This window comes from Peromyscus maniculatus, chromosome 9 (assembly GCF_049852395.1).
Source record: "Peromyscus maniculatus bairdii isolate BWxNUB_F1_BW_parent chromosome 9, HU_Pman_BW_mat_3.1, whole genome shotgun sequence".
In the NCBI taxonomy this organism is placed as follows: Eukaryota; Metazoa; Chordata; class Mammalia; order Rodentia; family Cricetidae; genus Peromyscus; species Peromyscus maniculatus.
This window is the reverse complement of record NC_134860.1, coordinates 117,909,971-117,935,125: the sequence shown is the minus strand read 5'-3', so window position 1 is coordinate 117,935,125 and position 25,155 is coordinate 117,909,971. Positions and strand designations below refer to the sequence as shown.

Sequence of the window (25,155 nt, the reverse complement as noted above, 5' to 3'; positions counted from 1 at the left end):
CATTGCTAGCAGCCCATGCGCCTGTTTGCAAGTCAGGGCCTGCCATCCATCCACCATCCCATTCCTTCATCAAGACCTGGTCTTGTCCATTCGCCTCTGCAGCGGGACTCAGCTCTGTAGTTTCCCTCACAAACCCGTGCCCACATCACCCACGTCACTCACAGCAGCAGCAGTTCCTCCGTCTTGGTTAGCTCATTATCCTGTCAGTGAGGAGATGCATACACCTCTTTTGGCTTTGTTGATTTGGCCTCCAAGGCCTCTTGGGAACTCCTTATCTCTTTAACCCTTTGTAGTAACTCTGTAACCTACATTGACACCACACACACACACACACACACACACACACACACACACCCCTGTGCAGGTACACACTCGCATACAGAGAAAGGGAGAGAGAGAGAAAGAGACTATGTGATGTCTAACACATGATCTGAGAATTAATATTAGTAATTAAGATTGGAATGAAAAGAACTGGTGTTACCCTTGTCCAGAGTTATCAAGGAAAATGGGAGTATCTTGCAAATTGCTGCCATTAAAACCACCTTACTTTGTGAATTTATTATTATTTAATAAATTCTGACCCCGTGGAAGGTTTCAGACCTGTTTCTGACAGCGTGCTTATCAGAAGAGTGAGAGTTCAGAGTGCTGGGAAGTAAGTCTTGGAGCAGTGCTGAAGACCACTACTACCATCCTGCATTCACCTCCTGGCAGTGGTGTGAACAGAGGGCACGAGGAGCCAGAGAGTGTGGGAGGAAGCAGGACAGACTGACGGGGTGACCCAGTTCTCCCTAAGCATACTCTGGCTCGGAGTGAAGAACTATTAAGTACTGTTAAGAATGTTAATGTTAATGACAGGTCTTTACTTTAAGCATTAAGTTTTGTTGTTTTTGAGACAGCCCTGTGGCCCAGACTGGCCTCGAACTCACTAGGCAGCTGAAAGCCGATTTCCTTTAACTTCTGACCCTCTTGCTTCCATCTCCTGCATAGCGGGGTTACAGACAGACACCCCCACATCTCCTTCATGCAGTGTTAGGGTTCAGCTGAACTATACCCCGGCCCTACAGTATCTTTTTATATTCAGGTAAGCTAAGCAGTTGGTGGCCAAGTTGATTTAACGTTGTGATTGGCAGCTATCAGTCCCCTCCCTTGGGTGAGGTTGCTTTGAGAGTGAGCTGTCAATAAAATGCTCCCTCTTTTGGCAACTAGCTTAACCACCATTATGTCAGCCCACAGCCTTTAATACTTCATAAAGGCCTCGAGGAAGCTGTATTCCACCTTAGCGGAGTAGTGTCAAGGAAGGAAACAGCTCTCCTCCCCTCAAGGGAAGAAAAGAGATGCTTTATTATGAAGCAAACCATGAGTGACCATGGCCTAGAAACACAGACTCAGTGTTCTCCCAAACACTGTATTCCAACAAGGTAGCAGAGTCATGAGATTTTCACAGAAGCAGAACCAAGAAAATCATAAATCGACACACTTTTAGAATACATCGGTGGGTACATTAAATGGGAGGGGTCCAGCAAACTGGGAAAAACTCGGCTGGAGGCCTCAGAACTACCTGAGAATGTTCTTCGCCCTTTGTTTGGTGGAAATTAGTGGTCTGGTTGAACATTCCAAAGGATTTGTCTAATGCTCACCTAGATGTTGGGTCACGCACAGAGGATGGGCATTGATGGCCACCAAGGGCCCTAAAGACGGCCCAAGATGATTTGGTCCTGCACTGAACCTCACTGGAGTTTTATTTAGTCCATCAGTCTTTGATCTCCCAGCTTCTTTCCAGGAGTTCTCATTCACAACTGCAACCCTGGCTGTTAGCATACAGCCACAGGTCTTTGGTTCTCAAGGTTAACATTGTGCAAGCTACTGGGGCTTGGAAGCTCAGCCTGTGTGAACCTGGAGTTCAAGACCATCAACATGAAGGGAGCCATTTCTTACCTATCCGTAATTTCTATATGCATGGAGCAAAATGACCCCTAGCCACCTGTTTGTAGATGAGGTACTGAGAATGTCTCAGACTGAAATAGTACAGATCTCATCATTGACAACAGAGTGTCATGAACATGCTATATTAGAATCATAGACAATCATGTTTTTGTCTTTCCGTAATGCTAGAATTTATTGAATAAAAATAAATTTACAGTACACCATCATGGGTGTTGACATTTGCCACAACAAGAACTGAAAAGTTCAGTGTAAGGAGCCCAAGAGCCAGGACATCTACCCACAGGTGTTAGTCAAGTTGTACAGGTTTCTGGCCAAACAAACCAAGTCTACCTTCAATCAGGTTGTTCTGAAGATGTATTTATGAGTCACACCAACCCGCCACATCTGTCCCTGTCCCGGATGATGGGAAAGATGAAGCTTCCTGGCTGAGAGAAGAGAAGAGATGGTCACAGGTGATGTGCAGAGTCTGGAAATGCCCACGCTGAAGCACACTGCCGGGGAGCAGCCTGATGTCGCCTCCTCAAGGCTGGGGTAAGATCCAGCTGGCTCTGGAGTCTCCATGGCATCGTGCTCCTGTCTGGTCCTCAGGAGGGATGAGAGGTGCGCTGGCATTTTTGGCAAGGCCCTAGGAACCCCACACAGCCACACTGAGTCCTATATCCTCTCCAAGGGGGGAAGTTGGAGTGTTCCAGAGGCCAAAGGGCTAGCTGTGGCCACAAAACACCAACCCTGGATCTTACTGTTATTTAAGAAAGTTTTGAGTGTTGAGGGAAGGAAATAAAATTCACACGGTATGGTGGCTTCCTTGGCCGCAGTTCCCCAGATACTCCCACTTTTCTTGACGGCCCTAGCCAGGAAGGTCAAACAGATTCCTTTGACCCGAACTTACTTACTAATGTTAATTTCAAATCACACATTACACATCACACAGTGTGTGTGTGTACACTGGTGACAAAATGGCTACAAGAGAAGGGCTAAGGAAACAAGGAGCTGCAGGGAGGCTGGGAGGCCAACCTGGGAACCTGACAGGAACTGAACTAACCTGGGACACTTCAGTTCCCTATCAACGCTGGTCCCTTGATGCCGGGCCAGGCTGTCAGACGGCAAGCCAGTGGGACCTCGCGATGCTAGCCGTTCATGTTCATGAGGACCAGGTGAGGGAGTCACAGCCTTTCCTTGGTCTGGGGAGTCTGATGAGTTCTTGGTTCAGGTTTTCGAGATACGGTTCTAATATGCCCGTGTATACAGAGTCCCCATTTACCCAGTGAATTTATAGTGACACCCTTTTCCTTCCAGTGGTAAGTCATTCATCAGTCTGTGCTGGGTGGCTAGTGCTAGACACACGGTGTCATTTAAGTGTCCTCCCAGGTGTTCGGGCATCCTCCATCCTCAAGGAACAGTTGGAAACCCAGTGTTCTTACAATATGGAGTAATTTAAGCTAGGGCGAGTTCTGCTTATAAGAGGGAGCACAGGGGAGTTGACTGATTTAAGAAGCTGGAGGGAAGTCAAACAAAACCCACTCATCCAGCTCACCAACCTGTCCCGTGGCGGCCCTCTGTAAGCCAGTTATCTTTCTGTGACACACTTCTCATTGAGCCCTCTTAAGTCCTTAGAGTTTAGTCACACAGGAAACCATGCCTGTCAAAGGTCAAATGTAGCTGGGAGCAAGCAATCCAGTTTCCCCGGGGTTTACTTAATTATACAGAACATATTTGAGGCTGAGCTCCTGGGATTGGGACATAAAACTTGTTCAGCACAGGGACTTCTGTGTTTGCTCTCTTTGGGAGGCTGGAGAATCGGAAAGTCCGGCCCCAAGAGCAGAGACTGAGGATTAGGAAGCTACGTTCTGACTGTGGCCAGGTCCACAGGTAACCCAGGAAACCGCATAACCTGTATGAGACCAGCCGCAGAGCTGGAGATGACCCAGTGCCTGAAGTGGCTGCTTCAGGTAACAGAAAGGCCTCCAAGCACGGAAGTAGGAGACTGCCTGGTTTCCCCCTTCAAATATTTTATGAGTGTGGCTGTTTGGTCGTGTACTGACCTGGAGGTGTAAAAGGAACCGGAAAAGTACAAACTTCAAATTCCCACCTTTTGGATGCCACGCGGCAGCTCCGGTGGCATCTGTTTCTAACCAGGATCAGTTACTTGTAGAACTTCTGAAAACATCTGAGAGGTTGATGGTGTGGCTCTGCTAACAAACTTTCTGTGTGATTGTATATGGGGAGGATTAGGGAGAGAAGAAGGGAGGGAGAGAAAGCAGGAGAGAGAGACAGAGACTGAATTTGTGCCTCACCCATGCTAGAAAAGTGTTCAGTAATGAGATGTGTCCCCAGCCCCATGCAGTTTGGATGAGAACTGTCTCCCACGGGCTCGTGAGTTTGAACACTTGATCACCAGTTAGGGGTGCCTTTTGTGGAAGTTATAGAACCTTCAGGAAGTATCGCCTTGCTGAAGGAAGTATGTCACAGGGTAGCGGGGGCTTTGAATGTTGATAACCTTGCCATGTTTCCAGGTTCCTCAGCTTCCTGTGTATAGACAATATGTGATTTCTCTGCTCCTGGCCCTGCCACTGGACCATGCCTTTCCAACATTAATGGTATCTAATTCTCAGAGACCATAAGATAAATCCTTTTTAAAAGTTAATTTTGGTATATCATTACAGCAACAGAAAAATAACTAATACAAGCCCTAAAGCGATATTTTTAAGTGTTCATTTAGAAGAGGAATACAGGCAAAATGAGCCTAAATTTCACCAAAAACCTTGGTTTGGTTTTGATATTTTTGGTTGACTTGTTCCTATCTGTGTTATCAAATCATATTTTAATTACTAGTAGTATATTTTTTTCCTCAAAAATATTTCTTTGGCAACTTGAAAAGTAGATGGACTATTAGGAAATGTTGTGAATTGAACATTTTTGAGATTAATTTTCAAAGTCAGTTGGAAATGCAGACAATTTTTAAAGTAAAAATAAATAAATAGCAACCGCATGGATAAGAACAAAGGAAATTAAACATTTAAACATTACCTAAATTCAGACCAGCTTCTGAGCTGAGTTTAACTAGACAATCTGGGGAAGCGCAACTCTTTGTGAGGATAATGGTGGGTGTACAACCTCGTGACAGTGGGTGTAATGGGGTGAAACCCAGACAGAGACGGCTATCTGATGCCTCCCTTGTCTTGGGGAAGTTTGCTGGCCTCCAGACACTGCTGAGGGCTTGGCCAGTGCACTGTGGACGGAAGACCGCAATTTAGAGTCTGGCAAGATCAGAAGCCCTACGAAGCCCTTTGCTTTGAGTTGTAGCCTAGAGGAAAGAATAAACCAGAAGTCAACCATGTCCCAGGTGGTCTAGAATCCAGTTTCGAGTCATCTGTCTAATGCAGAAAAGTTTAGTTCATGAAAGTGGCTAATAAAATGTGGGTTGCTAGTGCATCATTTGTCTGGCTGGACAGTATCATCAAATCATTTACACAAATACATTTTCAAGTGCATTGTCTGGACATCAAAGACAGCCGGTGAGAGGAAAAGAACAAGACACCTTGGATGAAGGTAAACAGAAATAACAAGCAACAGAAACAGACACACAGGACTCCTGTCGCGAGAATGGCCAGACACAGATGGGGGGGGGGGACCAAAGGTAAGACTGAAATGCTGGCAGAGAACTGAGGGCCACTGAGTAACATTTAAGAGATACACAGTCTAAAGGGGCCAAACAGAAGTTTTCAACTGAAGCGTACAGTGGCTGAAGTTAATAACTCGGCTCACAGGATTAAGGATAGCTCTGGCTGAAGAACACAGAACTGTGGTAAAGAGGTTGCTGCCAAGCTCAACAACTTGAGACCCATTCTCATACCCACATGGGGTGGGGAGAAAAGTGACAAGTCGTCCTGTGACCTCCACATACAAGCCATGGCACCTCTGTGCCTTCCCCCACTAAATAAATGTTAATTAAAAAATAATAGAGCTATTAGGCCCCAAGCTGCTGAAGAGGAAACACTCTCAACAATCCTGAAACAACCAAAAAGGAAAAAATAAATAAAAGAACAGTATTATAATGTAATATATGCTATCTCCCATTTACTGAAAAAAGAGAAATGTTACTCTAGAATTCTAAGTCCAGTGAAAATACAGAACAAACACAAAATTAAAAAATAAAGCACAGTAATAAAAAAAACAAGTAAAAAAGACGAAATCTCAGGAGTTGTTCAGCTGTAGTCTAAATAGGATCTCCAGAGACAAGGAAGAATGGCCTCAATGGTAGGTCAGACGTCAAGGAAGCGCTCAGAAGCAATGAAGCATGACGTATCAGGGTGTGCATACGTGAACAGTAGCGAGCACAATGTTTTGGGGCTCAGCATGAAAGGTAGGCTGTAAGTGAGAAGGAATTTACATAGTACCAAAGTCATCTTCAGCTGATGCATTGTTGAGGAAGTGTGCATCAGCTTCCTGTAAAGACAATACGGAAGAAAACCCGGGTGGCCCTAACAGTTGTTACACTACAGGTAGGCACAGCTTCCAAGATAAAAGATTTTAAAATGAAACTGGCAAAAATAATCAATCCTAAATAGCTTCTCAAATAGCTTCTCTCTTCCCTTCCTTCTCTCTCCTCCCTCTCTCTGTCTCTGTCTCTCTGTCTCTCTCTCCACCCTCTCTCTGTCTCTGTCTCTCTCCTCTCTCTGCTTTCACAGACAAAAAGGAATACGTAGAGAGGGAAAAGTAAAATATATCTGAATTATTAGGAGTCACATAAGGAAAAATGATCCTCAGATTTTGCTTACTGCAAAAGTGAAATAACAATGAACAAGAAATGACTTATAAGGCACTGGAAACCAGGCAACAAAGAGTAGTGGTCTCTGAAAGACAGTGTGATAACAAATATCTACAACACTCTATCAGGGAGAAAGCTTTCAGGTTTCTGAAAGAACTCAGCTCTTTCCAGAGGTGAGCAGATGAATAGGAGAATGTCTAAATGAGCTAGGGTAAAGGACTTTCAGAACAGAAGGCTAGAGAGGGAAGCTGTAGGAGAAGGGACCCAGGATATCTTCAGAGTCAACTTGGTTGCATCTTTGAGTTTGAGATCAGCCTGGTCTACATAATGAGTTCCAGGCCAGCTGGGACTTCACAGTGAGACTTTGGCTCAGTTAAGAACATTTGCTACTCTTGCAAAGGACCTGGACTCAGGAACCAGCACCCACACAGAGGAACTCAAAATTACTCTAGGTCCAGGGATCTCACACTGTCTTCTGACCTCTGAGGGCACCAGGCATCCACAAGATGAACATGCATACATGCACATACACATAAAATAAAACTAAATAGATCTTTAAAACAACGTGAGACTGTTAAGTTCAGCCAGAAGGCAGTAAGCATTCAGGATTTTATGTTTGGTTTTCTGATGCGTTCCTCTGCTTTTTAAAGTGGCATGTAACATTTCAACAAAAGTGAATTCAACTTGATTTATCTTTGGCAAATAATTCTTGACACACTTGTCTAGCATGTTGCAAAACCCAGGCAGAAAGTTCTTCGTTTTTAATCCTTAGGATTGTAATATTTTTAAAGCCTTCTGAGGAGTTCTGAGACTAGAGCATGTCACAAGCACGGGTTAGCTAATTTGCTTCCACCCAGCCATGAGGATGAGGAGAGTGGTCCCTCAGAAGCTTCCCCGCCGTGCGCTGCACCAACAGTCTCACCATCTTGGTTTACTGTTTTGCAGACCCTTCAACTCCTGTCTGCCAAATCCAGATGCTCTCTTCCCCTCACCACTTCTTGAGACTAACTCCACACAACCTTGGGTGAAGATACACTCCCACGTGCCAGCAGTCAGTGTTAGCTGCTCTTCCGTGGAGACAGTCCCGGTGCCCAGGGCTAAGAGGTCGGAGATCTCGGCGCCAAACAACACTGCAGCTTCTCTATCGGTTCTTTCTCAAAATTAATCTCCTCGCAGACTGCTGAATATTCTATGTCTATTACTTGTTTTACCACCAGTTCTTACCCCGGACGCTTTTGCTCCCCGAGTAGCTTAAGAACAACAAACGTGGACGTTAATACATTCCGCTCCGCCCTACCATTCTCTCAGGCTCTGCAGAGTTCTGATCTTCTGCTGCAAGTGTGCATTTTAACACAAAGACCCACAGACCAGCATGCTTCTATAATTGATATTTGTTTTTAAATAAAATTTTAAATAAATACCAAGTATAATATTATAAACAAAGTAATTTTAAATGTTTGTCTTCTATTAAAAAATCCAGAAATAAATAACTGTATTTTATATGACACATATGGGTATCCATAGGGCTTAATTTGCATTATAGAGTAGAAACATTCATTTTAATGTGTCAACCATAGTTCTTTTCTGAAGTACATTCATTTATTTTATGGGTTCATGAGTGTTAGGGGTGTGTGTGTGTGTGTGTGTGTGTGTGTGTGTGTGTATGTGTGTGTTTGTACCTGGAGTGTTAGGGGTGCGTGTGTGTGTGTGTGTGTGTGTGTGTGTGTGTGTGTGTGTGTGTGTACCTGTGCCAAGCGGCACGTGGAGGTCCTAAGATAATTTGTGAGATCCATATCTTTCCCTCCATCATGTGAGTTCCAGGGACCTCAGGTGGCCAGGCTTGATGGCAGGTGCCTTCATATGTTGATCCATCTTGCAGAACCACCATTTATAGTCGTTTATTTGCGTCTATAGCATAATGTATTCTCTCGTGGCTACACTGTGTTTTACTTAATAGTTTCTCCATTCAACATCTGAGTCGTTATATATGATATAGCAGCTAACCTATTTACTCCTGTCTACCTTTCCCCTTGAGTTGCAGTCCTAGAACTAAGATCACCCCATCAAAGACTGGGAGCACATCTGAAGCTCTTGACCGATGCTGTCAAATCACTTTTCAGCACCTTTCAACGTTCTGCATCTTCAGGTCCGTCAGGACACACCACACTCGGAAGTGGGTGTCTCTGCAGAGCAGGAAGTCAGTAACGTGACTTCACTGTGAGTTATCTGCCTCACCAAGTTTGTAGAATGACCCCCTTTGGGTTCTTGGGACTCATTTTTCTCAAGTTGTGCTTCTCATAAAACAACAGGAAAACCATAGCAGTTCTTACGCTGAGATGAACGCTCTCCTTGCTCACAGCTGTATGGGAGTCGTTGTCCAGATGAAGAGACTGTCTCTAGTCTAGACAGTCTGACCTTGTCTGTAACCCAGCCTGACTTTGTGCAGAATCAACAGGTTTGAGTCTTTGTAATATTTTACTTATTTTCACCTCAATTATTTTGATTTCACAGCAACCATTTTAAAACTGAGCACCCAAGACCTTTTCCTATGTTATAAACTTTTTTCTGGTATTTCCTTTTAATTTATGTTCAAAACTATATCATCATTTTATCAATTTCCTAAAAATAACATTTTGTTTGATATTGAATTAAATTCAAGAAAGTAGTAGTATGTTTTCAAGCAAAATGTTGTCAAGAAGTCCCAAGTGAGTATGATTTCTTTCAACATGAACTCTTCATCTCTCTTATGAAGACATGTGTGTGTTGGGGGGGTGAGTTTTTGAATTATCATTTAATTGACCACATGTAGCACCAGTTTCTGTAGATTTACTTTGTTAATTTTTAGTTAAATTGCTTTTCTAACCATTTTTCTAGATATGAACTTGTAATATTTTTCTTTAATGTTTGCTATTTCTTATCTGTACCATATTTCTTTCTTTCTTTCTTTCTTTCTTTCTTTCTTTCTTTCTTTCTTTCTTTCTTTCTTTCTTTCTTTCTTTCTTTCTTTCTTACTTTCTTTTTTTTTTGAGACAGGGTTTCTCTGTGTAGCTTTGCACCTTTCCTGGAACTCACTATGTAGCCCAGGCTGGCCTCGAACTCACAGAGATCTGCCTGGCTGTGCCTCCTGAGTGTTAGGATTAAAGGCGTGTGCCACCACCGCCTGGTCCATATCTTTTTCTTGTTTTACTGAATTTGGTAAGATTTCTTGAGCAACATGTTAAATAAGTAAATACGTGTTAGACAGTGATAACATAGTCATCGTAGAGTTCATTCCTTCACTGTAGTGTGTGTGTGTGTGTGTGTGTGTGTGTGTGTGTGTGTGTGTGTGATGCCACCAGTACAGGGATCATGCAATGAGTGTGCTCTCCCACTTTGATCCAGGCATTCTGTCAGGTTTTAGTTTCCAATGCTGCCACGTGTAGTTTTATCAGGCATTAGAAACATCTATATACTCCCTAAAAGGTACAGCTATTGCACTTTGAAATCAAACATATAAATTTGTAAAAGATTTTGAACAAATGGTGCAGTATCTTATTGCCTAATTAACTTTAAAATTCATTTCCCTAAGCGTCTCAGTCTTCAGAGATAAGATTATAATTGGCTTTTCCTAATTAGATTTCTCCCACACTCCATTATTTTCCATTATACACGCTGGTTCCACCTCCTGCCACAATTTATAGCATTCCAAGCCAGCACTCAAAAACGTCGCACTTGGAGTTGGTAAGTAGCAGCATCCCAAGCTGAGAACACGAACACACCACCAATTCCACTCTCTTGGCTGGGACCTGAGGATTTTCCACGAGACTCTGGAGGATGTGGCAGCGACTCTCTCCGTACCCTGAGTAGTCCTTCCTGAATGAAGACAGCCTCATGTTGAGTCTGTCCAGGGCTTCAAGGAACTAGAATCTTCGATGGATAGAAACCTATGGGTAGTTTATCATATGCATCACTGGATATTTACCCAAACATATGCCTGATGTGGGAGTGAACTCTAATGTCAAGGATGGATTTGGGTGATACTGACATGTCGGTGTGGGATAACTGACTAACACAGTACCTCAGTCTGGCTCAGGACACTGCTGTGGAGGAGGCCGTGGGTGTGGTGCCAGGTGATGTACTGGAACACTCCATACTTGCATTCAGTTTCTGTGGGATTCTAAAACTGCTTCAGAAGGTAAGGTAATTTTAGAGCCTGTTGACTCTGGGCTTCTGCTGAGTGCCTGACACCATCCCCGAGCACCCTCTGGACATTGTTTAGGACCGAATCCTGCAGTGCTGAGGGCTGCTCTCTCCCCCTTCATCTGTCTTCCTGCTCTCTTGAGCATTTGTGCTTGCACCTTCATCCATGCCACACTCCTGTGACGTGCTATCTGGGTGCCACTAAACTCTGAACCCCTCACGTTAGTCCCCGAAGTTGGCTTACCATGCCACTGGAGCTCCTCATGTTCCCTGACCACAACGGATGCTGTCACTGAGCCTGATCTCTGAAGCAAACCAAAGCGCTCATCTTCCTGGGAATCCTAAACCAAGTATTTCAAGACTTGACCCTTATGGAGGCATGGAAAACCATCCGATCAACAGTAACACCGACAAGAGTTGTAACAGACATCCACGCAGTGGAACCACCTCACTAACAATGGGTAGCCATGCTCTGCAGGTGGTAGGATTATACGCTGCGTCCAACAGTGTGCTTTTCAGAGGACCCAAGGAAGCACCCACTACAAACGGCTGTTTCTATCACAAGAACACTTCAATATTACAGTCTTGTTTTCCTCTCGTCTTTGGCTGCCAGGAACTCGGTAAATGGGAGGACTTTGTTTTAAAAAACCAGGATTGTTTGACATACATTGTGACTAATAACTTATTTTCCTATTATCTCTCCTTTGTCTTTATTTCCTAGCCAGTAGGTGATGTACACATTTTGCAAGCTCTCCTCCACCATAAGACACTGAAAACTGAGAATACATTTTATATGACAATTTCGCTCCCAGCACGAATGTCTCTGGCTTTGCAATTTAAGATGAATTTATTTATTTGTCTGTCTATCTATCTATCTATCTATCTATCTATCTATCTATCTATCTATCTATCTATTTAGCTTTTTGAGGCAAGGTTTCTCAGCATAGTTTTTGGAGCCTGTCCTGGAACTCACTTTGTAGATGAGGCTGGCCTCAAACTCACAGAGATTCACTTGCCTCTGCCTCCCAAGTGTTGGGATTAAAGGCGTGCACCACCACTGCCCAACTGGATTTATTATTATTAATGTATGTGTGTGAGTGTGGGCATTTTGTGTATGATGTATGAGTTCAGGCAAATGCCATGGTACAGGTGGGGGTCAGAGAACAGTTTTGGGAGCTGGCTTCCACAGTGGGTGCCAAGGACTGAACTTTAGCCATCAGGCTTGTGGAGTGCATTGGTTACTTTCTGTTGCTGTGATAAAAACTATGATCAAACATAACTTATGAAAATCTAGAGTTTATTTAGCTTATAGTTCGGGGGGGGGGGGTCCATAATGGCAGAAGAGGTATGGCAGAAGAGGCCAGAGCAGGAAGCTGAGAGATCACATCACCAATTGCAAACAGGAAGTATAGAGGAAACTGGAGATAGGATGAGTCTGTGGACTTGCAGTCTGCTCCTAGTGAAATACCTCCTCCCCAGCACGCTGTAGCACCTCCTCAGGCAGTGCTACAAACTGGGACCAGGTGTTCAAATACCTGAGTCTTGGGGGACATTTCTCAGTCAAATTGCCACAGGCAGCAAGTGTTTTCACTTTACTGGCTCTGGCTTTGAAGTTTATTCACACTGTGTCTTCCTCCCACCATTTGATACAGACTTAGGCCACACAAAATCAGGGAATACAACAATGCAGATGTTAGTTCAATTCAAACATAACTAAAAATAACCCATCATGTAATTAATTCTCAAGGTACCTGAAAATTACCCCAGTATTAGCCATACTGTTATTTCTACTACAACTGCATGTGTTTATTTTCCTTGGCCTGATTATTATGTTTGGGGGGCAAAAATGGGAGGATAATTTGGTATGGATGAAGACTTTTCTCTTCATTGGACAGTACATGAATCTTTTGGGACTGGATCTTTTTTCTTGTTGTTTTCATGTGATGGTGAAAATCAAGGAGAGTAGCTAATCACTCCCTTTGGTTTCAACACATCTGTTGTTAGTGCCAGGGTAAACTTAGCTTTTCCCACGTGGCAATAGAGGATATGTGCCACATCATTTTTTTTAGTTAGGTCTTTTGACAATATTTAATTACCAAAAAAGATGCTTTATATTTATTGAGTGTGTTGTCAAAAGAATAAAATAAAGGAACACATGGATGGAGAATAAAAGCAAGCACTGGCAGGTGGAGTGGAAGCACCCTGTGGGCAAAGCAGCAGCCATGTTCTGGAACACCTGGTAGAGAACACGCATTCCTCTCCATGTCGGAGTTTCCAGGCTGTTAGAGGCTTTTTATCATTCCTGGGAACACGTTACTTAAAGCCGAGTCCCCTTGAAGGGTCTCTGTTGAACTGGCCCCAAGAATTCTAGGCTCCTCGATGTCATCCTGTTTGCCAACTGTTTGTCTTTACTGTCTACATAGAAAAGAGGCTGAGGATTTCATGGCCAACTTCCACCCTTCTCTGGGCAGGGTGGAACTACATAATTTGAAAAGACCAGTGTGTATGTTCAAGATCCCCACAATAAGAATCAAGATACCAGCCGGGCGGTGGTGGCGCACGCCTTTAATCCCAGCACTCGGGAGGCAGAGGCAGGCGGATCTCTGTGAGTTCGAGGCCAGCCTGGGCTACCAAGTGAGATCCAGGAAAGGCGCAAAGCTACACAAGAGAAACCCTGTCTCGGAAAACCAAAAAAAAAAAAAAAAAAAAAAAAAAAAGAATCAAGATACCAAGATGGTGGGCTGGGCTTCGTCATAAGCATGGGGACCTCAGTTTGAACCCCAGAAGCCACCTAAAAAAAGCTGGGTATGGTAGTGTGCTATAGTAGTTGGTGCTGGAGAGGCAGAGAAAGGTAGATCTCTGGGTTTCACTCAACAGTTATCTGGTCTCACTGGTGCGGTCCAGGTCAAAAAGACCTGTCTAAAGAATGTGAATGGCTTCCTAAGGATGACACCGGGGTTACAGGTGCATGCATACACACAAGCACAGCACACACACACACACACACATAGGGTTACAGGTGCATGCATACACACAAGCACAGCACAAACACACACAGGGTTACAGGTGCATGCATACACACAAGCACAGCACACACACACACACACACACACACACACACACACACACACACGGTTACAGGTACATGCATACACACAAGCACAGTACACACACACACATACACACATAGACAGGGTTACAGGTGCATGCATACACACAAGCACAGCACAGCACACACACACACACACACACACACAGGGTTACAGGTGCATGCATACACACAAGCACAGCACAAACACACACAGGGTTACAGGTGCATGCATACACACAAGCACAGCACACACACACACTACACACACACACAGATAGAAAAAAAAGAGTTTTGCCAGATTATGATAGCATTCAACAGCCTCAGCCTTCCTATGAGTGGGGCCATCTATGACCACACAAGTGGAACTCTTGACACTGGATGCTGCAGCTGTGTTCTTAGTCCTTGTTTCTGAACAAATCAATTTGAGTTATATTAGAATTGTAATTTTTTGTAGAATTGATGGAGATGGCTTATATTTCTGCTGTCTGATACACAGTATTCAACATGTAGCCAGTGTAATTGCAGTTTGGCCAGCGCTAAGAGCCACATTCTTTCTTCAATTCAATGGCTATAAATTTAAATAGCTTCATGGGAGGCGATGTAGTCAGTGGCTGCCATATTGGACAGAGCTACCGACTGAATCAGCCAAGCTAAAAGCAAGAGAAAACAGTTCTATCTAGAAAGGACTTGGGAAAGCAAACAAGGTCTTTCCCCTTAACTGGATCAGTGGGAGCAGCTAGGCGTGTCAGTTAGCCGGATTCTAAGTACAGTGCCGCTTCTAAACTCACACGTGGAACAAGAAGTTTCTTTAAGCTACAAAACTGTGAAACTTGGAGGAGATCCCTGTCTTTAGTATCTCCCAAGACAGAGTTCCCAAGGCTACAGAGAAGTCATCAAAGTCACCCAATCATCTTTAGAAGAGGGTGACTAGGTATCTACATTGTTTGGTTCTATACATTTTACCTTTGCTGATACTTTTTTCATAGGCCAAGGACATGTTAAAATGTCAAGACAGTATTGTTCAGGAGGGAGGCCTGCAAGGCACTGTTAGTCACTATTGTTTGAAGGGACATTAGAAACTGCACATCTAAAATAAGATGTATTCTTGGCTACTATCCGAAATTCCTTTGAGAAGATGAACTATTACTTTAGATTCCCTGTAGGATCACATTTCCTCAATGAAGATTACTGCCAGCCTGACTTAAAGATGTCTGCCTCAGCCTTTCCCAAGAGACCTGTGTCCTGTCTCCCCAGCTTGGTTTTAGCAGCTGAGAGGCTGACGCTAACATTAACCACCTCACTGTCCTGATTTAAGGTTTGAGCTGAGACGATGTTTCGTTGCCTATACTTATGAAAAAACAAAACAGTCATCTAAAAATATTATACAATGAATACTGCTGTATGGGTGAACAAGTTTTGTTTTATATTTTTATTTCATTTTATTTTGGTTATGAGTCACAACCTGAGGTCCTGGCATGCAAGTGCAGGGAAGGCACACACTATTTCTTCCCAGTAGGTTAATTGGTATCTGCCTTTTAAAACACAGGCAGGCAGAGGAGACTCGGACATTTTCAGTATTTGAGATGACCGAATGTGCCTCTGTTCCTATGGCCTGCACGGGGCCAAACTACAGAGTAACTCTTGAGATGCAAGGGCTGGATGAGGCAGATTCAACGTGAGCATAAGAAGTAGTGAGGAAAAGGTGATTTTTTAAAAAATAATTTATTTTTAATTTATGTGCATTGGCCTGCAGGTACGTCTATGTGAGGGTGTCAGATATTGGAGTTATAGACAGTTGTGAGCTGCCATGTGGGTGCTGGGAATTGAACCCCGAGTCCTCTGGAAGAGCAGTCGGTGCTCTTGACCACTGAGCCACCTCTCCAGCCCACTGATTAGTCAAAGGTGACGGCTCTTGCCTTACAACCCTGGCATGCAGAAAGCTGAGGTGCAGGACAGGAGCAAGTCTGAGGCCAACCAGGGCTACAGTGTGAGAGAGACCTGAGAAACGGAGCTCCGCCGCTGGCAGCCATGTGACCTTCAGTGTGAACAGACTTGTCTCCTCAGGAGCATCAGGCTGTGCATCCTGTGTCCGTGGTGCATCCACCTCTGTGCAGACAGTAAAGACGAGGCTGTTTCTAGAATGGGGAGTCGGGCCAACTTCCCCTTTCTGGTTTCGCTAGTACCTGATTTCCTTCAAGTCAGGCACAAAACACAGTCACTGTACAACTGTAAATATGAAGCACAAGGAAATCTTGGGCAGCTGCACCTTTGAAATAGGAAGATTTTATACTAAACATAAAATCAAGCAAGCCAAGTGTGACCTGAAGTTTCCAGAAAAAAGCCTCATCACCGTAAAGGATTCTATAATATGGCTGATGGTCAGAACTTCTGAGTGTGGAGGCTTGGAGTGTTGCAGATACAAAACCAAAATGTTGGGTTATCTTTAGCCCCTTGACAGTTGGTCACTGCCCATCTCTGTTTGAGTCAACATCTATCCCTGTGACTAGTAGGTAACCATCATGTCCTAATAGACAACTAGCTTCCACTAACCCAAGGGCTAGGAATGTCATCAGTCTCGGAGGCCTACTGTGGTGGTATTGTGTTCCCCAAAATATTGTGCACCCTAATAAATTTATCTGGGGGCAGAGAACAGACAGCCACTAGATACAGAGGCTAGAAAATGGTGGCACTCATGCCTTTAATCCTAGCATTCCAGAGGCAGAAATCCATCTGTTCAAGGATACAGCCAAGCATGGTGACTCACACCTTTAATTCCAGAAAGTGAGCCTTCAATCCCAGGGAGTGGTGGTAGAAAGCAGAAAGGTATATAAGGTGTGAAGACCAGAAACTAGAAGCTTTTAGCTGGTTAAACTTCAGGCTTTCAAGCAGCAGTTCAGCTGAGAGCCATTGGGATGAGGACACAGAAGCTTCCAGTCTGAGGAAACAAGACCAGCTGAAAAGTTGGCCAGGTGAGGTTAGCTGTGGCTTGTTCTGTCTCTCTGATCTTCCAGTGTTCACCCCAATAACTGGCTCAGGTTTGATTTTATTAATAAGAACGTTTAAGATTCCTGCAACAGCCTACTGCAGGCAGACAGTTCCCAACTGCTGTAAGCTGCCAAGCTGATGCTCCCACAAGGTATGTGAAACCAGTCTTGACCTAGAGTCATGAAATTGCTACCTAGTGAAAAATGGTATTTGGGGTCATCTGTTCTCCCAAGCTAATGGCCCATAGTTGGCTTTGGGATAAATGCTGAAGTGTGAGTGTTACTTTTTTGCAAGGACACAAATGATCACCCGTGTTTTCCTTCTAATACACACGTGCTGAACAAGTTCTTCTGTATTAAATCTATCAAGCAGTCTGCCCTTCATCTTTTTGTGGGTTAGCACGTCTTGAAGGTGTTCTCAAGAGGTAATGAGATCATGTTTTAGGGAAATATGTGAAGAATGTAACAATGCATCAGTGTACCTAGGAGATGCAATTCTCCTAAAATCCAATGGTTAATGAATTGGGAGAGAGTGTGCGAGCAAAAGCTATTGAGATACCATGGAAAGTGTAGGCCATCCAAGTGATCTTGTGTGACAAATTTTTCATTTGTCACATGCTTTATTAGTATTTATACAATCACAGAGCTACTTTAAGAAGTAAGGGGGTCCATGGCTTCTCCTGGGACTCTGTGACAACCAACATCTTTGGCCTTGTAGGTCCTAGAGGTCATCAGGGCTTGATACTGGGTGACTCCTGATTCCTCCTGCCAGGTATCTTTTCGTTCATGCACCTCTAAGAAACAGTACATGCAAACCTGACAGAGTATCAGAGCACTCCTTTTTGGCCTCAGATATTCTCTCACCTAAAGGAAGAATCTGATGAAAGTATACCTTCTAAACAGTTCAAATGAGACTATAAAGCCAGTCCACAGATACTGAGTACGAAAATATAGGCATTTTCCTTGAAATACTGACATTCTGCCTACAGTGCCTCTGTTATGTTCATTCAAATCGTTCTTCTACTCTGAAACAATGAAGCTTCTCAACTGGTGGAATGCTGCCAGGGAGTTTGAAGAGCACATAACCAAAGGCAGCCTTTAAATTGGCAGGGGAATGAATGGCCGCCTTATCAGCACAGCTGAGGCTGTAGACAATCAACAGCCACGGTCAGCTCACAGGGCCTCACATACAAGCTGGCCCCCCAGCCCCACAGGACAGCAACTTCCAGCTTCTGGCACCTTCAGACCACATGATCTGACAACAAAGACAGCCTCCTGGCGTCGTGGGTGGACACTGAAGACCTCCAATGGTGCTGGCAGGCCCATAAGACAGCTGCCAGTTAATATGAATTACCGAGAATTCTGCCAGTTTTCAAGTTGACCAGCTATCATTAAGATAAAGAAAATACTCAGAATGTATTTATGCTGATTCCAAACCTTCTTGTGTCATTTTAAAGGCCATGAAAACGATCAATCAGTCTTCCTTCTTATGGAATGAACCCTTGATTAGTTTGGTTCAAAGGGTTCTGGATGAAGAGTATTTGGTCTTGCTTTGTGGCAGTGTTCTGCTTTTGTATATAACAAATACATCTCCCAAGTGGAAGCAACCAACAAGCCAGAGTTTCATTAAATAAATTTATTTGTTAAAATAATTTAACTCCAAATACAACTGTTGAATTTGCATTGAGTTATAACTACAATTCATGTTTCAATTGAAATGTCGGGGCTTACTCGACATTGTTACAAAACAATAAACTGTTGTTCAATTTTAAATGGTCAGTTGTATTAGAGTTCAACAATTAACTGTGAACTGTATCTCTGGGAACCCCCAAATCAATAATGGTAAGTCTGTTTTCAAAATCTCCTGCAGCCATTCTAGAACCCCTGATGGAGGATTAACGGATGCACAAGGACAAGTTAAACAGAAGGACCCCACAGTCTAACATCTGATTGGCTGAGGAGACAATTAAAGCTTAACCAGTGCTAACAGGGGGCTACTGATGAAGGACTGGGAAACCAAACAAACCCACGAGCAGCAGACAAAGCAGCTTCACATTCACCAGCAACACTCACACTGGAAAGCACAGAGCAGACGCCCTTGGGCAACGCGGGGACGCAAGCATCAGTAGTTTCAGCACAGAGAGTGACGGCAGCTGCAGTGGCCGGGTCAGACCCCAACTCTACAAAGCAGAGGGTGGGAGCATCAGAGCACCTTTCAGTGGTGGAGGAAGACCCCGAAGGCTCCTCAGCACATGCTGGCTTGTCTCACGGAAGCTCACGGTGGAAAGGCATCAGTTACCATCACTACCACAGCGTAAAAGAACCCACAAGTTACACTTTAAAAGAAATAAATCTAAAAAAAACCCTGCCTTTTGATAAATGTTTAAAAAAAAAAAAGCAAAGCAAACTTGGTAATAGCTAAAGAAAAGTGGGTCTTTGGGTCAAACCATAATGTTCTTAAGGCATGTTAGAACCAACTTTCATTTCTCTAGTTTCTAGTTGGATGGGGCTTTGAAGAAACGGCAGGCGGAGCCACTGGCTCTCCTGTGCGGCCTGCCGTCCCATGTGCCAAGTGTCGTGTTCCTGTCCCTGGGCTGTGATTCCCATCCTGGCAAACATCATGCACAGCAGTCAGGTTCACACCAGAGGAGCAGAGGAGGGCATGGCAGAGTCTGTGGTGGGGAAGTGACGCCTGGGCACTATGAAGGACCGGCGCAAACACCAGGCCTTAGGAACCGTAGCCTCCCAGGAAAGCCGCCTGAAGGTATGGCAGACACTTCCACCTCACCCCCTGCCAGGCTTCTCACACGTGACCCTTTTCCTGTCTCCATGGCCATCCATGGTGTGAAACCGTGAACCGGGACAGCTGCTTCGAATGTGCAATATCACAACCTGCTATTCCTTATGGGAGTTTAACAATCAGAATTAGTCTCACAAGTTAGAGGCCTCAGGCCAATGCACTACCATTTCTATTTCAGTAGATAAAACACACTCCTTGAATCTGATTTCTCGATATGTCTGAGTCAAATTAGCTTTCATATAATGAACTTTGTTCCAAGAAAACTGGTTAGAACTTTTTGCCCTATGAATGCAGTGCCTCCTAACTGGAGAAAATGACAGTGAAGATAAAAACATTCAGACTCCCTAACACCACGACCTGGTTTCACCCACATAACTTGTTTATTTATTTGTTTTTCTCACATATGACTCCCTAACACCACAACCTGGTTTCACCCACATTATTTGTTTATTTATTTGTTTTTCTCACATATGACAAACACCATTGACCTTTTTTTCCCTCTATCTTCTAAGCTTAAAGCCAGTTACTAAAACACTTGCGGGGGGTGGGGGGGGGAGTTAATGGCTTATAAGAGACTAATAATTTAAAAACGTTTCCTTATACATTATGTTCTGTAGTATAGATTCTCAGTAGAGGCAATGATCTCTGAATTGTGCCAAATTCTTAGGAATAAACACACATGCACACACAAACACACACTCTTCTCTCAGTTACACACATAAGACTAAGCGGTTACTTGCACAAGACTGTGGAGCCAGGAAGGTGTGGGTGCCAAGTGTGTCCGGGCTCAGCGGCACTGATCCGGAAGGCCTAACTGGTCTCAGGCGGGCTCAGGCGTTCCCCAGCACTTACCTCTTCCACACCGACCATGAAACTCCTGGATAGGGTTCTCCTGTGCCATTACTCATGCAAATGATAAACGCTCCACGGCTATGGAAACCAAACATGCTGAGCTTCAGCACCCTTTTAGAACAAAAGCTTCAGTCTAGACGTATGTGCCACTTCAGTAATCAGGGCAGAACAGCTACAAGAAGCCCTTCCATGGTCCTCCAGGGAAGGGAGATGAAAAGGTTCCGTCCCCTTCCATTGCACTCTATAGTAATTTATATTCTACTTTTAAGCCCAAATTACTTCACAGATTACTCAATCTGTTTTTGTTTTGTTTTATGCCTACAATAAAGCTCTGTTACAGCAAATTGGATTTCCAAAGCAGGTGAGCCAAGGGTCACATTGCAACCACAGCCCTTAAAGGCTGCTTTCATGAACACACACACACACAATGTCAAATATCTGTCCTGTCCTGTGAGGGTCTGCAAACGGGAACGTGTGGATGTAACATGGCTTCATTTTCCTTCCACGATGGTACTGGTTAATCGACTCGTTAGTAAGGCTAGGCAACCTCTCCATCTCAGTTGCTTCCTTTTTGCTCAGTAAATAGACCATCCCTGCTCCGTTAAGAGAGGGTGGGTGTGCACTTTCAACTCTCATGAGCCCTCATGAGAGGCTATTTCCTGTGGCAAAGCAGGTGATTCAACAAATTCTAAAGCCAGATTGGATTTCATACAACCTTGTTCTGACTTTTACTCTACTGAGGATTGATAGGTGAGTGGATTTCATGTCACAAATTAGGAAAACACCTACAATTAAGCATCATTTTGAACAACAGAAGTGTGTCGGCTGAGCAGACTCTCCCTGCAGGGCTGCTGGCAGGCCAGCTGTTCACCTGGTGGGATACACCGGCTGGAAGGTCCATCAACTCATGACTTCAGCACTCTTGTAGGAAAATATTTCTCCTTTACTTTTTTTTTTTAAAGACAACAAAATATTTTAATTGTTAGTGGTTATAGGAATTCATCTGGTTTTTCTCTCCTGATTATTTTTAATTAACACAACAGCGGCCTCTGCTAACTCAGTGGCAATACCATCATCACTTCAAGTGAGATCACCCTGTAGCTCAATGGTGTGCCTTCAGGTTGCAGATGCACAGAAGACTGAGGACAGTGGTGGAGACTGCAGTCACTGGACCCACAGGGACTCAGAGGCGTCACCTGACCATCAGCCCGAGGGCTGCGGTGCACTGTGGACTCACACCACCCATCCTACAATCTGCGACGGAGTAGACAGGTTACTGGGGCCTACGAGTCTAGACGCGTCCTGTCCGGGACAGCCATGTCGGTGCTATTGTATGTTACAGGCAGAACAGCATGGGTCGTCCTTGTCAGGCTGAGCGGCATAGTTCATCTGCCTCACAATTTCTGCAAAGAGTTCGTCCACCATGGTTTTACTCTTAGCAGAAGTCTCCATAAAGGGGCAGCCCCACTCTTCGGCCAAGGCGCGGCCTTCATTGGAGGACACTTCTCTCTCACTCTCCAGGTCCACCTTGTTCCCCACCAGGATGACTGGCACCTTCTCATACCTGAAAGAACACACATAGTGCAGCAGTTAGCAGGCGGGGGAAAGACTTTCTTTCTGTTTTCCTAGTGCAGTATAAACGGTCTCTTCAGCCCATGAAAAATGACCTGCACCAGTTGGCCTGGCGTCCGCCTAGGGCCTTCTGTTCTCAGAGGGGATCAGAAACGGGCTTTTCAAACGATGTTTTCAATTAATCAATTATGTATCCTTTCCAGATACACTTGGGGAATCATTCTCAGCATCCTGGATGGACCTCTCTTAATTTAAATGCTATCTGTTCCATGAGATACTTGCTCAGAACTTCAGCCAGTCATGCAATCATGGCTTTACTGCTAACATAATTGTTAGTATTTTACTCTATTCTATAAGAACACAAAACAAATCATGTTCTAAACAGCTCCTGAACACAGCAAAGAAAATGAAAACCAAGACTGTAATAGAGTTCATCAAGATGGGAAGCATCAAATAGAAGCACACCCTACTTCCTCAGCCAGCAGGAAGAAAAAGTGAAATTTTTTTACAGTTAAGGATTAAAAATTTTAGTCATCAGCCTTATGAGATATTGCCTCTCTTTCTTCTGACCTAGAACTTTGAAACCAACAAATGATTAAAAAAAAAAAAAAAAAAAAAAGAATAGAGAAACAGAGGTCCCAAGTCACACTGGCACCCAATAATACTTCTTTCAGTGGGTGCTACATGAAGAGCAGGACTCGAAAGCTGTCAGAAGACAGAAACACCCAGCGCTGCTCAGTGTTTATGTACCAGGCTAGTTCCGAGTTCTCGTGCTGTTTTTTGAGATAGGCCCTCACTGTGTAGCCCTGGCTGGCCTGGAACTCTATATAGACCAGGCTGGCTTTGAACTCATAAGCAATCTGTCTGCCACTGCCTCCCAAGTATTGAGATTAAAGGCATATACTGTGGTGGTATTGTGTTCCCCCAAAATATTGTGTATCCTAATAAAATTATCTGGGGTCAGAGAACAGAAAAGCCACTAGATACTTAGGATAGGCAGTGGTAGCACACACCTTTAATCCTAGCATTCCAGAGGCAGAAATCCATCTGTTCAAGGATACAACCAAGCATGGTGACTCACACCTTTAATCCCAGGGAGTGGTGGTAGAAAGCAGAAAGATATATAAGGTGTGAGGACCAGAAACTAGAAGCTTTTAGCTGGTTAAGCTTCAGGCTTTTGAGCAGCACAGTTCAGCTGAGAGCCATTGGGATGAGGACACAGAAGCTTCCAGTCTGAGAAAACAGGACCAGCTGAGAAGTTGGCCAGGTGAGGTTAGCTGTGGCTTGTTCTGTCTCTCTGATCTACCAGCATGGACCCCAATAACTGGCCTCAGGTTTGATTTTATTAATAAGAACTTTTAGAGATTCCTGCTACAATATACCACCACTCCCAGCCTTTCATCTTAAAAGTTACTTCAAAGCTTTTTTGTTGTTCTATTTCTGTGATTTTAGTATAAATTAGTGCATGTACATGTTTGGCAAGACTGTATGGAGGTCTTACACAATCTGACTAAAGATAGCTAACCTTCCAAAGAGAGAAGCAGGCAAGACCCCGCTGAGGCACAACTCCCATAGCATATTTGGAAATGGAATTATGGGTAGGTTCCCCCACATAATATCTATACAATTTTACTGTTCTGTCAAGTATCTCCTAAAGCCAAGTATCTCCCCAAAGGACACCTATGTTTCCTTTGGCAAGAGAGCAAGTCAACGGCCTAAGTGAGGGTCTATTCCAGGCAGCAACACACAAGAGCAACGGGAAAGTAAGTGGGAGCACCCGGTGTGGTGCTCACACCAGCAGCCCCGGCACTAAGGAGACAGGCTGCTGGACTATTTGGTCTGAGGCTAGCACAGGCTACACAGCTAGACCCTGTCTCATAAAATAAGAGGGCTGGGGAGACCGTGCAGTCAGTAAGGTGCTTGCTTGCAAGCAGTAAGAACCCAAATTGAATCCCTAGAACCCACGTAAAGAGCCAGGCACAGCTGCACATGCTTCTAATCTCAGCTCTGGGGGGCCAGTGAAGGGAGCATTCCTGGGGCTCAATGGCCAGCCGGTCTAGCTTAACTACAGGACAATGAGAGACAGTTTTAAAGATGGATGATGTGCGAGGTTGTCCTCTGGTCTCCATACATACAAGAACATGCAAAAACACACATGTATAAAAAAAGTAAGGCTAAAAGAGTGGGACGACATCAAGGTGTTTCTTCCGGGAACAGAAGGGCAGCTCGGATCTGCATCCAAGTGGCCTGGATGAACTCTGGCACACTGTCCCCGGGGCCTCTGCACATGACACAGGGACTAACACCTTCTAGTTCAGGACTCTTGCACACATACTGGCCTCTGGTGGCACAGATGACAAGAAAGCCACAGAACAAAGACCCATTTACCAATTTACCAGCCACGGTCCACGTCAGCTTTACCTGGGGACTGAGCAGCCTGACTGTGAGCTGATAGTGCTGACTGTATCAGATGTCAGTCCCTAATCTGTTCTATCCATGAGGACGCCTCTGCACTCTCCTCTCCTGGCTTGTTAATGGAGCAACTTAGGAAAGGTACCAAGGAAAGCTTACTGAGCTGGAGTTAACACCTAACCAGCCCGTAAGAACGCAAGCGCTGAAGCAGTTCTTCCTGACGCTGAGCTGGGGAAAGCACACACAGTGGGAAGGTCAGGACTCCAAGGTCACCCTCAGTCACACAGTGAAGCGGCGGCCAGCCTGAGGTAGACTGCAAACAGTTTCTGTTTTATTAGAGAAAACATCTTAAGGAAGATTTTAAAGCTTAAATACAATGCTATATCCTATTTTATACTGAAGAGAGACATACTTTTAGTTGAAAAGATCTAATAGAATATGTGGATTTTTCAAAACTTGCAAACATATCAAGATATCAGCAGCAGGCTGACACATGTGCCTTTCAGTCTGGAGGTTCAAAGTTACAACAGACAGGGAGGGCCAGCCTACAAAC

At 44.3% G+C, this 25,155-nt stretch overlaps 1 protein-coding gene and 1 pseudogene across 2 annotated transcripts in view; one reads left to right on the top strand and one right to left on the bottom strand.

The window, feature by feature from the left end:
* The first annotated feature begins 2,149 nt into the window (after window positions 1–2,149).
* LOC102911178 (large ribosomal subunit protein eL18 pseudogene) lies at window positions 2,150–2,694 on the top strand (annotated as a pseudogene).
* A 15,893-nt stretch (window positions 2,695–18,587) lies between these two features.
* The window catches only part of Rap2a (RAP2A, member of RAS oncogene family), a 28,438-nt gene continuing 21,870 nt past the window's right edge, over window positions 18,588–25,155 (bottom strand). Inside the window, exons 2-3 of one of the 2 annotated variants that reach the window (XR_013042615.1) lie at window positions 20,191–22,182; window positions 18,588–20,123 (exon numbers count right to left, since the gene is read on the bottom strand). Coding sequence is in view for 1 of the 2 variants with exons in the window: in XM_006978760.4 (XP_006978822.3) it covers window positions 21,945–22,182 (238 nt within the window). In the remaining variant the exon portion in view is untranslated. Of the gene's footprint in view, window positions 22,183–25,155 lie in introns of both variants that reach the window. The other variant, XM_006978760.4, reaches the window with a different exon arrangement.